Below are 15,395 nucleotides of genomic sequence, written 5' to 3'. Positions count from 1 at the left end.
CGCCCATGCTGTTCCCTCTGTCTAGGTCACTTCCTCCCAGAGGCCCACACAGCAACTCTCTCTGTGTCCTTTGTGCATTTGCGCAAACATCCCCATCCCACTGTGCCTTTCCTGACTGTTCAGTTTAAAGTGACAACTGACCCACGACATTACTCATTCCCCTATTTCCTCAGCATCGTTCACCCCTGCATGATTACCGTCTGTCTCCCCTGCTCGAGCCTAAGCTCCATGAGGGCAGGCACGTGGTCTCATCCACTGCTGAATTCCTGGATTTGCGACTGCCTAACTACTATCTAGCACACGGCAAAGGCTTCAATGACGAAAGAGCAAATTTCCTGGATAGGGAACGGGCTGGGGTGTCCGTCAGAGTGGAGACGAGCATCACGGAGGCACTTGAGGGAGGAGTAGAGGTCCACCAGGCAGCAAGAAAGCACTCCACATGCCAGCTGCTGGAGCCTGAGGGCTCACAGTGGGTTTAAGATTAATAGAAATAATTTAGAATTCTGAGGGGTTTATATGTGTATATGTGTATGCTATAAACAAGATATACGTAAAACATAAGTATAAATGCATTGGCTAATCAGGAGATGGCAGCAGCCTCCACAAAGGTAAGCTCGGTAGCCAGACCTGAACACCTTCCTCTACTCAAGACACCAGACTGACTTTTTCAAAGACTGCATGTGTCTTCCTATCCTTTCCGGGAAGATCTCCTTGACACAGTCACCCCGAGGCTCCCACTGCCTCCTAACTCTTCTTCCTACTCCCAGGCTCAGTCAGCTGCCCGGCCACCTGGCACAGAGGGTCAGGGAAGAGAACGCCCTCACACAGCTAGGGGCTCAGGAATGCCAGCCCCCAGACTGTAGGGCCAGCACCTGAGGCTCCGCTGACAGGCATCGGGGGTGGGTCCCTTGGAAAAGCTCAGAGTCCATTCCACTAGCCCTGGGTCCTTCCCCAAGTGACATAAATATGTAGCCTCGGTTTCCCGGTGTGTGAAAGGGGGACAATAGTAAGATGTGCTGTACAGGTTTGCAGTGAGGCTTGATGAGAGAAGGCACACATGGGGCTCAGCACATGTCTAGTGTCTTAAGCCCCTGAGAACGGTGGCTGCCGCTGTTAGAATGAAGCAGGAAGGTGAGCCAAGGCCCTCTACACGCACTCACTTGCACAGCGGGGAAGGAAGGGACAGACAGGTGCCCATCAGCCAACTACAGGGGAAGGACAGACACTGGGCCACACGGAAGGGCTGTGTGGGCCCAGTCAGGAGAGCACTGCATGCCTTTGTAGCAGCTGGGACCACCCTCATAGACATGGCTCTTCTTAGAAGATAGCAAGCACCTGTAAATGCCATTGACCTTCCAGCCCCTCCTTACCCTGTCAAAAGCCTCACTAGTTCTGAGCAGGGAGTAGGCACCTGCAGTCCCTTCCCCCGGGGAACCGGACACCAGAGCGAATCTGGTGGATCCCCCACTAGCTCTCCGGTTGTACCCTAAGGACTCTGGAGCCAGACCGCGAGCGTTTGAAATCTGGCTTGCTCGCTGATTTACCTGTGTGATCCTGGGCAAGTTCCTGGACCTCTGTGTCTCGGTTACCCCATCTGCAAAATGGGGATAAAATTCTACCTCCCTCCAGGGCTGCTGCGAGGATTGAAAGTACTATTGTGAGTGAGGCACTTAAAACAGTGCTTGGCTCAGAGAAAACACTACATTAGCATTAGCTGTTAGGATTCTTAATATTTACCCTTATCTCTAAAGACTTCCTCCTCATCCCTGTCACCTGGATGATACCAACTCACTGCTTCCACTTCCCTTCAGGTCAATCCCACCTCGTCCCTTTCCACCTCCCACCTGCTATGGGTCCTGGGACACCGGCCTGTGCAGACCATATCCATGGCTCCCTTGTCCTCATGGCTGAAACCTTGACTAAACTGTAGTCGGGCAGCCTCTTCAGAGCCCCTCAGACTCAGGATGGCTATGCCCCTGCCTGCCCCTTGCAAGCTTCGGGGTGGTAAGACTGTGGGCAGCCCCAGGGGACCGCCTGGTCATCGGGGTTTCCCTACACCCTGCCCACACCTCTGTAACAGACCCTTTGTTTGATTTTACTCCAAACTTTGTGCGTCATCTGTTCCCTGCCTGGACCTGACTCATACCGACACCAGCATCCTCTGGGTCCTTGCTGTCCTCTATGGACACTGCTCAAAGCACCAAGAGTACTTTTTTTTGGTTTGTAATGACCCTTCTGGCAGGACCTTATCGTTTTTCTTTGCATCCCCCTGCCAAGCTCAGTGCTTGGTACGCTTGTGTGCTAAGAGAAGGCTTCAGAATGAATTAAACGGAAGGACAAATTATTAAAATAATGACTAAGAAAGAGGGAAATCCCTGCTGAAACGGCCAGGGATTAAAAAAAAAAAAAACAAAAAACAAAATTCAGAGAAGGAACATTCAGTCCCAAGTCAATGGAGGAAACCTACAATTACTTAGGACACACCAAGTATTTCTTGAAACCACAGTTAAACTAACTGCCAGACGTACAGGGAGATTCTTCCTCCTCATGTAGAGGACATTTTCCCAAGTTGGCAAAGCCCCATTCTCTCTGCGTGCACGGAGAAGCCTGCTCGTCACATGGCAAAGATTTGCTTACAAATTATTAAACTGCGCTTTTAAAATTTTTTTCTAACACACCTCCTTCTTTTTGGCGAGGGGCTGCTTTAAGGGAAGAAGTGAGTTAACATTTATGGAACACTGACTTCCAGGCTTGGACCTTGGTGCTCATGAACTCACGAGCATGTACCCCTTCAGCACAATCTATCAGGAGGAAATAGCGTTATCTCTTTCGGAAGAGGAAAACGAGGCTCAGAGAGGTAAGGCAGCTTCCCCAAAGTCACAGAGATGACCCCATGCTCTTTCCATGACTCCACACTATCTCCAAAGAATCTTCTAATCCCGCTGGGTTTTTGACAGGTAGTCCTGAGACTCATGCACCAGATCTATGGTCCTCCCGAAGCCTCTGTTTGCAGGAAAATCGGAACTACAATGTTTCGAGGCATCCAAAACTCTACCTCTATACCCACTGGTGTGCACCTGCCTTTTACAGGACCCAATGCGAATGTGTTCTTTTCTGTGAGTGCTGGGTGAAGGAGGGGAGAAGGAAACTCTGTCTGGAATGGGAACTATTTTATCTGATGCATTAATGAGTTGAGCAGAACCCAAAGCATTTAAAGGCAGATGCACTTTGCCATCGCTCGTCAGTCACAGCTTCCCGACGCAGAGGAATTCCAGCCAAAGAAAAGGTCCCTTTGTCTGGAAGTGTAACTGGTCCACGGCCAGAGACAAAGGGTCCAGTTTCAATCGGAATCCAAATAACGATTAACAGCCTTTTCATTCAACAGCCTGAAGAACTGTTTCCAAAGCAGAACTTTCTGTGAAGCTGCTACCCGCCCCTGCTTCTGAGTCAGCTCAGGGACATAAGGCCTGGAAGAGGACCCACTTTCATTAAGGCTGGAGCCGCAGTGCCTGGTCAGGACCCGGGTCACTCAAACTGCCCTGCTCTTGGGGCATTCTCACAGGTGACACGTTAGCCAGGGCAGATCTTATCTCCCCTCCTGCACAGAGGTAGGAAGGCTTCATGGCAATTAGAAGGCTGGAAATTGGAAAGTCACTCGAAGATTACATTTTAAGTCTGAATCTTATCTGACTAGCTAGCTGACTTTTAGATAAAATGTGGTTATCGGTTTTCTCCTAGGGAAAACTACAAGGTAATTTGGGCTCCTTTTTTAGGTCTTTCCTCTTTCAGCCTCAGCACGGCCCACGTCCCTAGGTTATGGACACTTTCAAGGAAGAGTAATTAACACATTGGCACAAACTACTCAGGAAAGCCAAGAAACCTGGGTGAGCAGCACAGCGTAGGGGACGCTTAGCCCAGGCACACCCAGGTCACAGTCCTAGTTCTGTCCCTCCCCTCCTACTAATGTTTGACTTTGGACAGTCAATTTAATTGACCCTCCTAGCCTCAGTTTCTTTGTCTGTAAGATGGGGCACCGATTGCTACCTTTTGGCAGTTTATGAAGTTAAACATATACAGAGTGATTCTAGCAACACACAGTGGGAGCTTGGTTAATGGTAGTAATTTCTATACTTATTACCCTGATACATTTCCCCTTAGACTATGTGCTTTTTTATACTGTCCTCTGGCTTATGCGTCAGTCTATTTATCTCTAAGATGGGGATGAAGAATTTATTTAGTTTGATCTCCCGAAGTGCAGGGGTTGACTACGCCCCTGACATTTGGTAAAGCTCTCATCCGCAGAAATCTGTATCTTCTGGAGGGGGCAAGAGTGATATGAAGCAGTGTCAAGGGCAGGGACCTTGATTCACCCAGGTGTCAGAGGTAAGGAATCCAGGTGACGGGGGAGGGACAGCAAGAGATCATGATGAAGGGAGGCTACTGAAGGATGGACTCCTATCACGCTGGAGCTGGAGCTGTAGGCAGGGTCCAATCCCCTCTATTTCCCTTCCCTTGCTCTGCCCTGGTGCCTGGCCATCCTGGGGTGGGGGGATGCCCATCTCCAGGAGACACCAGGGGAGAAGGGACAAGAGGCATGACAGCACCAGTTCCAGAGGGACAGCAGTCCAGGGAAGGCTCTGTGATACAAGCAAGCCTCCTGCCAACGGGGTCCCTTTCTTGAACGCTGAGGGATCAGCAGCGGGGATCCTGCTCTGCTGTGTTCCTATCACAAAGGGACCAGCCCATGCTTCTGGATTTTCCTGATATGTGTCATAAGCTATGAAAGAATCACAGGATCTTGGGGTCTCAGGGCTCAAATTCCCATCTGCAGCCAGACCCCAGTTCCCACAGAGCAGCTGGGCTCAGAATTCTTTCTTCAAGACAGCTTCCCCATCACTTCCTCCAGAGCGCTTGCCCTGCCCGGTCCCAGGTCCAAACCAGGGTGAGGTGTCCTACTATGTTTCCGTGACACTCGGTGCTTTTCTCACTCTCAGCTCTTGCCACACAATATTTGCACAGTGGTTTGTCCTTTTCAATAGACTCTGAGCTCTCTGGGGGCAGGAATCCTGTCTTACCCATCTCTGCATCTTCAATATTCCCCACAAGTGTGCATCAGAAGAGGTGCTCATACTGTTCCGTAAAGGCTTAAATTATGTCCTAGCCCTTGCCGACCCCTGTCATTTCTCAGGATCATTCAAAAGATGCCTTCACAGAGAAGTCACTTTCTCCATCATGGCTACAGACACTTCACAGTGATCTTAAGAAACAAGAATACATTTTAACCTAACTACGCAAAATAATTTGGCACGTCACTTGTACCCTGCTATCTCCAACCCTGTCCGGTTCTTAGCCGGGCATATTTGCTGCCAAGCCCAAAGTGACCTCCTCTGTTCCTCCTCGGACTTACCTGTAATGTCTGCATGCATCTGCACAAAAAGGGGATTCTTGCTCAGGCCTCCACACAGGAAAAGAGTGCTGAGAGAGTGCCCTGCCGCCTCCAGGGCCTCTATGATGAGGCGGGTCCCAAACTTAAAGGGAAAAAGCAGAAGAAAGCATCAGGAGAGCAGCAGCACAAAGAAAAGCTCTGGAACATTTACTAAGTGTCCACCCAGCACCAGACAGACACCACACTGAGAGCTTTACATGCCCTGTCTCGGAGCGCTGAGACGCCGGGAGACTGTGTCGCTTCTGATCACACGGCGAATGAAGTCACAGAGTGGGAATTCCAATGGGGGCCTGATTCCCAAACCTGCTTAATTACTATACCATTCGCTTCCATCAGTAGTTACACGACATTGACAAAAACAGCTGATGGTGCTACCACAGTCCACCAGAACCCACGCGTCATGGGTGTTTGCTGCGGCCCCCGATGCTCTAGCAGAAACGAAGCATGGAGTGACTGGCTGGTGGTCTGTGGGTCAGGCTTCCTTCCCTGGATAGGAACTGAAGAGGTTGGTGCTTTGGAAAAGGACACCAATAAAATCAGCAGCAGAAACATGAGAAGAGAGCTCTAGCTGCATGAAGATGAGAGTAAGACTTCAGGCTGGCAAAGGGCTGACCTGTCCTTTATTCTCACTGGAAGCCAGGCAGCGGTTCTCCAATGACAGTTCTGGAGCCCGCGGCCTGGGACGAGGTGGGAATCCCGTGCTCTGGTTTGTTCATGGCTTCACAGTGCTTCATTTCAGCCCTCATGTGCTAGGATCTCCCCAAAATGTGTTATGCTCCTCATCTTGCTAAGTTTACTAAACTCAGTACAAATCGCTGATGCTTGAGAAAAGGACAGTGCTGTGGGGTCATCAGGGTGAATGCCAACATACGATTCTTTAGTTTTAACTAGGATACACGAGGAGCTAAAAATCAGTTTATTTAGAGGTTCAAAAACTGGAAGTTCATGAGTCATCATTTATTTGGGGTCAGGATTCAAAACAAAAAGGTGGAGTGTGACATGACTTTGTGAGGCAGCCACATGGCAATGGTTGAGAAAGTGGCTCTGGAGGGAAATGAGAGAGGAATGGTTTTTTGATGGTGAGAGAGAGCCCTCGAGATGTTTAGAGAGCGATTAACTCTGAGGGATGACACAGTCCCAGGTGTGGACAAGGGGGTGAGTTGACGAAGTAGAGGGAGGAGAAGGTCAGGGAACGTAAGAAGGTCAAGGATCTAGGAGGCCACAGATGGGACAGCCACCAAGAAGGCAGGGTTAGGGCTGGAGAGAAAACTGTGAGGTGGATCCTGCATGTTGCTGGGAAGCTGGTACCCAAGTGTGTAGAGAAGAAGAAGGCAGTTTAGCATGAGGGCATGCCCTATCAGAGGAATAACCAAAGTAAAGGAAGAGGGTTTGGGAAGTGGCCAGGATGTCCCTCTGACCCCCAGGGGTGGGATGCAGGGCGAGGGAAGCCTCTTTTGACAAGGCAGTCTGGACAGCTGTCTTCCTTGTGTCTGGCGGTGTCTCTGGGAGAGGGAGTGGCTAGAAGGGGGGGTGGGGCATGGGGCATGAAATCCTGAATGCTGTGTAGTAAATTAGGAGAGACGGGGGCAGTTCAGGAGCAAAAGCTCAGCAGTTCCAGCCCAGGGGCCCTCAGCTCTTCGTGAATCTGGCAAGAATATGGATTAGGTGAAACTTGGGCCTCCAAAAATAATCCACAGATGTAGTGCGTTAAAAAAAAATTAAAACATGTTGTACTGTATAAGGCCAGATCCTGCTTATTGCATGTGGCTGATTACCCCCAGATGTTCTTTCTTAAGCTTTTGGGGGGTCATGAACCCTCTTGAGAATATGATAAAACCTACTGACCTTTCCAGAAAAAAAGCCACTTACAAAATAGTATTATGAATGATTTTAGAAGGTCGACAGATGCCCTTACGTCCACCATGGATCATTTGGTGTCTGTGGATTCCAGGACACTCTAGTCTAATCAAGGGGCATGAGCCTGTAGTAGTTAAGAACATGGCTTTTGAATTCAAGAAACCTAGGTTGGGGTTAAGACATTTCACCTACCTCTTGAATCAAACTGTATGGAACCTAAGACTCAATTCCCACTTTTTAAAAAGGAATAGTAACATCACATTCATTTATCTTAAAACTCTACAAATTGTCAGAAATGTTAACACGCAAGTAACATTTTTTTTATTATGGTCTTAGATTCGATGAAATACAGTAATACTTATTTGCAAGGTTGCTGCTATAGACAGCGTATGCACAACTCACACAAGGGTGTCGGGTACATGGCAGGTGTTTGGACACGAGCGCTATCTTGGTTATTAGCTATACTCGAGGTGCTCTGCTACGCATTTTGATGTCGTCTCCAATCTTATGACAAACTCAAAAACTGCACCTTGTTATCCCCATGTAGGAGTTCTATGACTTGCCTGAGGGTTTGTGTTGGGGGAGGACAGCTTCCCCCCAACATGCATGAAACTACCATGCAAAATTGGTATGTCTGATACTTCTGAAACCAGAGAAGTGTGGTTCATGTGATTAGCGGGCCAGAGCCGAGGGTAACACAAAGCACATTCCCTTGGGAAAAGGCAAGAAAGTATCTGCACAAGAGGCACTCCCTTGGGAGGGGCTGTGACAGCCTTGCCTCTCCCCCATGTGGCATTGTTGGCTGGAATTTCCCACTCAGTCAGTAACAGGGCATTCCCTTCGGGTGTCCCAGGCTCCACTCTGTGAAATGTCCCACCCTCCTTAAATGCCCTGCCACGGGGCTTTGTGCTAAAATGATTTTGTGCTCACCTTTCTGGAAAAAATGTTTTCACAGAGAAATTTAAATTAAAATCAGGCTAGTCCACTGGGAATGTACAGAACCAAATGCAAATCGAGAGACTTCAAATGCAAATAGTACTTTTTAAGGGTCTATTCTGAAAAGAAAACTATAGATGAACAGGCTATGGATAAACTGGTTGTTTGACAAGTCTTTCAATTCAGTGTGATCAAGAGAGAATTTTACTTCATGGAGAGTTTCGCACAGTCCCAAGTTAACTTCATTACAATATCGCTTTCATTCTATTCCTACAAAATACCAACCACATCTATTCACAACATATAGATGCTAGGGCAATATTCAGAGCTAATGAAACAAAAAAACCATTTTTTTCCCCAAGTTGAACATCATGGGAAAATATCTGTTATCAGAATACTTCTTTGAAATGCACATTTCTGCCTGAAAGATCGGCATACTGTCTTACCTTTGCAAAACAGACTGAACTACTCACAATTCAGTTGGCCCTACAATGAAACCTTATTAAAAAAAAAAAAAAAAAAAAAAAAGGTCTTAAATTTCCTTCCCTTTGCGGTATTATAAAGGTCATTAAGGCGATGGACAGAATAAATATGATAGCTTTTAATACATGTACACCCCACTGAATACAAGATTGATTTTCCAACTGTGTGGTATTTGGGAAAATGTAGCTGGCTGGCTCCACCCAGCCCGCATTATATTTAACCTCATTTACACGGAATGGGGGGTGCCTCTGTGAGGCGATCCTGGCCAAAATAACAAAGTTTGCTAAGATGTGTAAAATAAAAACTGGCCATAGAAATGCCTGGAAGCTTATTTCCTCCATGTAGCATTTATAAGCATATCAAAAAGCAAATGCAGGTTGGGAGAGTGGAAAGAGCAGAAGATCGGGAGCGAGACAGACACTTCTCAGGCTCCACATGTGACTCTACTGAGCACTAGCTTTCTGACCTCGCAAAGTGCTTTTTCCTGTCTGTGAAATGAGGACAAGCTCGCCTACTTACAGGGTAGCTGTCCTAGGCCACAGGTGGGTGGGTGGTACTCTGGTGCCTGGCACAGCTAGTGGGTGTCGAGGAAAGGCAATGGTCATTATCATCACGTGATGGTGCCCCTGGGTCTGCCTCTGGCATGTACTCAGATGACGAGCAACACACAGCTCAGATTTTCCGTTTCAACGTGGTCATTTTATTCCACTCAAAGACTTTCATGCAATGGCACTGTTGGATCAGAAAACCAAAGTTCCTCAATACTCCATATAGCTACTTTTATTTTAGAAAGCCGGGGCCACCAATCCCAGCTCTGCTACTCGGTAAGCTACATGAAACTGAGCAAGTTAAGTGGTCTTGCTTAAATGTAGGTTTCAAACCTGCGGAATGGGGATTCTAAGACCTAGTTCATTAGGTTGAGTCACATGATGTTTGTAAATATTTAGCACAGTGCCTGGCACATAATACCCCAAAACTAAATTATTCATCATGATTATCATTATTACCATCAAATAGGATCACTAAATAACTGTCTTGACGACTGATGCCCATTATTCTCCTTCATGTTCATTTTACTATTCACTCCCTCCATTTTGACAGGTACCAGAATTACCTGTTTTTGACCAAGGTCCCATAAGTAAGACCAGCTGATCGATGCCACTGAACTAGCCAAGCTATTAAATCAATGACAGTTGCTTCAGGAAGATAGTCAAACTGGCACATAAATAAACTAAAAGGACTGTTTCATCCAATCCGGTTGGCCTGGGGCATATAAGACTGTATGTTCTTAGTGGTTGGAAAGCTCTACTCTCTCATCATAGCTACATGGACAAATGGGGACATGAGAAAAGCACTTCTGTTAGTGATATGGATATATGGAAAAAATGTATGCAGTTCTATTATTTGAAGGAATAAGGTTATGGAAGTGGTATATGGAGAAACAAAATAACTGAGCGGCATATAAATATGTCCACATAACAGGAACCAGGAAACTTTCTGTGTGTCTCTGAAAAATAAATTTTGAATCAGAATTTACTGGCCTGATTTTTCCTTTCTGTTGGTCCAGGTTCTCTTACCAGAGTGGCTAAGCCTCGCTTGATTAGCTATAATTTTGGGGGTTCCTCCCAGCTCTGAAACTCAGAAAGCCATGACCCGCTCTCCAAAATGCACTTCCTAACATGATCACCTCTGGGAGAATAAGAGTCCTTAGAGAATGATGTTTGAGCCTTTAGGAGTTTGTTTTCACTTTGGATTCATCTTCAGCATAGGAGTTCCTAACACTTTAAATTCTCCCCTCCTCTCCTTAACCATCTGAACCTCTTGCTGAAGCTGCTAATGACCTAAAAACAAACACTTCCAAGTTCTAAGGCTGCTTACTATTTAGAGGAACCCTATAATGAATCCTTTTGCGAAGGGAACAATGTCATGTGTTTCATAAGTGTGCACATTCTTTAACATCAGCTTTTCTTAATGCAAGCATACATGGCATCTGCTTCTATTTAATTGAGTTTGGAAGACAAGTTACATACATAACAACTATGATGCTCAAAGGCTTGAGCTCCTTTCAGCTTTCAGCCATGTGAAGTGATTAGTGAAGCAGGTGAAGAACTTCATCAAGATTTCCTTCCTAAAAGACACGCATCTCTTTTTCGCAAGCTCCCTTTTAATTAACAATCTCTGTCGCAAAAAGCACATGATGTATCTTGGAGGAGCATGCGGTCTAAAGTTTATTGATAGCCCTCGCTCTCTTTAAAAATGGCATTAAAGGGTCTTACAGCAATGGCTTGAACTGTGGCCAGGTAGAGAATGGCAAGATCATCGAGGTCCTGAGACAGTTTCAACCCGGTGACCTGGAGGGATGAAGAAAAGAAAAGAAAGAGATGGCCAAAAGGAGCTGCCATGGATAGAGATAGTTCCCATGAAACACGTTCAGATGTGTTTTCTTGCCCAAACAAGTTCATATGCAAATCCCCTTTTTGTGAGCTGAACGTGAAATGACTACCAAACTGTTTAATCTCCAGACCTGGGAAAAACTATCATTTCTTCTCTAAAAGAAAGTGCCCTGCCTTGTATTAAACAAAAACAAAACAAATGCCATACGGAAATTGTGTTTGATATTCCTTAGCATGGAATTAAGTCTTTCTTCTTCTTTAAAAAAAAATGTTCTTTTATTATAAACACCCATTTTCTTCGGCTTAGAGAAATCAACATGGAACAGTGGCATTTTAGTAAAAGATGATCTTATTCTGAGCTTGCTGTTGTCAGAATTCAGTGTAAAAGCATCGAGGGGGTATTCAGAGTAAAATAATATGTCTCCTATAAATGTTATACCTACTAGGGGATAATTTACAATCTGTGGTTTGCAAGGGAATCCCATTAAAGTCAATCGGAACCACATGCTTATATGGAGTATGTCAATTTCTGAGAGATTCCAGAACTGAACAGGATGCTAAATGTAGATGCCTTCAAGACCTGTTCAACAGTCCCTCCTTCACACTTCCCATTCATTAACATCTTCTCTTGGGATATTTCTAGAGGGTGAAAAACTGCGGGGTTCTTCAAGCCTACTCTGAAGTTTGTGGATATCGATACCAGAATTTGCTCTGTATTTTCACATTACAAAATTAATCAACGTAACATAGGTTTACTCAGAGCCTACGGTGTGTATGATCTTGAGTGCAATGAGGTGGCGACATTAAAAGAGGAGAGCTGAGCAGTCTCCCCAGGTCCTTTTCCTTCGTCTCTCCAGTCCCCTTTAATTACCCTCTCCAGACTGCCCTCTGAGCCAGGACTAAGGGGCCGTATTGACCTGTTGCAGGGCAGACTCCATTCTGTCACCGAAACCAGAGACCTGAGGGCACTCTCCCCTGACTTTTCCTTTCTTCTCGGATTTACACAGTCTCCCAAGTCGTGTCCATTTATCTCCCAAATCTTTCACGAGTCCATCCCTTCTCTTCGTCCCGTTGCTCACTTCTTCAATCCAGGCCACCATTTTGTAAGTACTTGTGCTGACATACAAACCTGATCAGGTTACTCCCTGTTACAAATTGTCCACTGACCTCATTTCGAGGCAGAGATGCCTATGCTGTTTTATGTGCTCCCTCTTTGGCTTGCCCCTGCTTACTTCTCTAGCATCTGTACATGTCCTTCCTCACTTAGTATTCTCTGCTCTAGCTATTCTGACTACTCACTGAAGTCTGTTGATGCAGGCATTATCGGATTCAAGTAGAGCTACCTGCTAATGGTTTCTCTTGCCAAACAATTGGGTGACCAGTTGAGAATTTGAGCTTTGATTTTAACACACGGGAACATGAAGATTTGAACGAGAGACTAGAGGGGAATTCTGGGTATGCATCTTCCCAAGCCAATAACTCGAGTGTGAAGGAACATCCCTTGTAAAGTTCCCCCGAGACCTAAACACATAGTAAAAACACTGGCAGTAAAGGAGAACATGAACACTGCTGATGTTATAGAAGTTCACTTCATAATGTGTGTAAGGAAATAACATGCCCCAGGGAACACATACAATGGAAACCAGAACCTAGCTGTTCTGACAGACTACCTGTGATACTCACACAGTATCTCCAATGCCTAGCACTATGTCTGGCACATAGTAGGTACTAAATTACGATCTGCTGAATGTGTGAATTAATGACAATGCCTTTTCCCTTTGTATACCACTGTCTTTCCTAACATCCTAGCCTTTTGTGTCTAATTACGCGATTACAGGAGGATAATATTTACCACCTCAGCTCCTCATATATTCATAGAGGGGAGGGCCATTTACTCCATGCCCCAAGAAAGAAGAGTGGAAGATCACTTCTAGTTGCTCATTCCAGGCTTTCACCCCACCCCACCCCACCCCACTTCACCGCCCAGACTCGACACTTAGCTTCCCTCATCACAGTGGCTTAGAGGAGATCATCGGGGTAAAAGAGCAGCCCATTGCTCATATGGAACCTTTGTGTGAATTAGAAAAAGGTGTCCCCTCCAGGCAGACTAAATGCAAAAGGCATCCCATTTGGGAGAATAAATTATAAAAAGGAGAAGAGTGGGCAGGATTTCAGCCCTGTCGTATGTCCCTGCAGCCAAATACCTCATGTCATAGACCAGCACTGTATCACATGATGATCCTGGATAAAGATCGCTCATCATGAATGGTCTCTCTTTTCTCTACTGGCCTGGCCTCAACAGCATCTGTGCAGCTTACCTACTGGGAAAGCCAACTGGGACAAGGCCTAGAGCAGCCTTCCAGAACCAGTCCAGGAGGCACGCTACCTCTGGCTCCTCTCTCTGGTCATCAGTGTGAATGAAGCTGTGACCCTTTGTGTGACTGGGTTATGTGCATGCTTGGCAGACACACATCTCCCCGTAGGTGGGTCCTGAAGACCAGATTTGGGTACAGTGTGATGGGGTGGGGAATAAATCTGACTTTGGATATGAGATACATTCTGCTATTAATTAACTAGGAACCCTATTGCTGTGTATGACATTTATAATGTAACTGGTTCTTATATCCTTCTTGATTAGCAAAAACCCGTAAGACAGGATGGATGCAATATCACCAGATTTCATTTTCTTTTTTCTTTTTTAGTTTTCTAGGTACACTCCACACCTGGTGTGTAGCCCAGTGTGGGCTTTAACTCACGACCCTGAGATCGAGACCTGAGCTGAGATCAAGAGCCGGACGTTCAACCGATGGAGCCACCCAGGTTCCCCCAGATTTTATTTTCTTATCCTGCAGTAAATAATTGTAAGACTTTCCCCACAGTATTAATATTCAAGCAACAAAAGTATCATGGCCCCTTGTCTAAATGTCTAGTGCCCCCAGAGCTCAGAAATCATAGGGGAGAAGAGAGAAGATAGTTTCTTTTCTCCAGAAACTGAGAATGAGATCATGTAAATGAGCACTAAATTTAACTCCTAAGCTTGCTAGTAGCTCTGGCAAAAGGAACACCACACGGGTGACATAGCGTTTTCTTTTTCTGATAAATAAAACATACCTGTATTTCAAGGAAGAAAACATTATTATTCTAAGGAAGAAGGTACTCAGCAACGAATGGGACTAAGCAAGCACAGCTCTCCCACTCCATCTCCAACATCACCAGGGCCAGGGAGTTGAAACGCGACTCAGTGAAAGACCTTTCTCTCTAAAGAAGTTACTGTGGTCTGGGGCCCTGCTTGCTTGACATCTCATCTGATAAGCAGATGGAGACTCCAGAAGGGCCCGTCATCATGAATTCCATTTGATTTCTCTCTCAAATACTAGGGACTTCAACCATGCCTTGGCGAAAGTCAAATGGCTGTTGACCCTAAGGAGTGCCTGCTATGTGGACCACTCAGGAGGCTACAGAGGCCTGTCAGGGAGCCAGCCTGGTAGGGAAGTGGCAGCAGTAGCCCAGGAATGCCAGGGACGTCCTGGGGGGAGGTGCAGCTTTATAACCAGTGAGAAAGCTGAGACGTGACAGATGAGCAGATATCCCTATCTGAGGGCTGAATCGTTTCATCAATAAGGGGAAGTAGGAAGAAAGCATAAGTGGAAGGAGTGTGTTTCTAGAAGATGTGCATGTGCCTATTTTGAATGTTTGGGCAAGACAGTGAAATGTGTGGGGAAGCCCCATGGGAGAGTTGCACTGGTAAGCACATTTTATTTATTTTGCCATTGTGTAACAAGGAGAACTGTAAGAGAAAACTTTTATAATTAATATTTAGAGATGTGTGAAAGCTGCATATGGTGGCTAAAGAGATGCAAACTACGGCTGATAACTTCAACATCCTAGATGATGGTTATAAAATGCTTATGTGGAATTTCTGAGCTTAGAAGACAAGTGTGGGTGAATGGAAAGAAGACAAGCTATGGAGGAAGACACCTGGGTTCGGATCTTGACATTTCCCCAGCTGGCTGCACAACGGAGTATTTGGTGACCTTTCTGAAGCCTATTCATGAAGTAGGAATAATGATACCTCAAGGCATTTTTGTGAAGATTAAAAATCATTTGCAAAGTATCTTACATTTTCAGGAAGCTATACTGAGTCTACAAGAGCTAAACCGTTGGGATGCCAATGACACGTAGCGTTGATTTTCTTTTTCTTTCTCTTACTAAATGTTTGTTCTCTTTATCTTAAATGCACGAAGGGTTCAATCCCATTCATTAATTGGAGTAGGGCAACA

General features: G+C 45.9%; 1 protein-coding gene across 1 annotated transcript in view; it reads right to left on the bottom strand.

Annotated features, from left to right (window-relative positions):
* FGGY (FGGY carbohydrate kinase domain containing) overlaps positions 1-15,395 on the bottom strand; it is a 417,339-nt gene that overhangs the window by 80,704 nt on the left and 321,240 nt on the right. The window contains 2 exon segments of the mRNA XM_042951880.1: positions 5,408-5,528; positions 10,999-11,073. Of these exon segments, the coding sequence (XP_042807814.1) occupies positions 5,408-5,528; positions 10,999-11,073 (196 nt within the window).

This window comes from Panthera leo, chromosome C1, assembly GCF_018350215.1.
Source record: "Panthera leo isolate Ple1 chromosome C1, P.leo_Ple1_pat1.1, whole genome shotgun sequence".
Taxonomy (NCBI): Eukaryota; Metazoa; Chordata; class Mammalia; order Carnivora; family Felidae; genus Panthera; species Panthera leo.
This window is presented reverse-complemented; position numbering and strand designations above follow the sequence as displayed.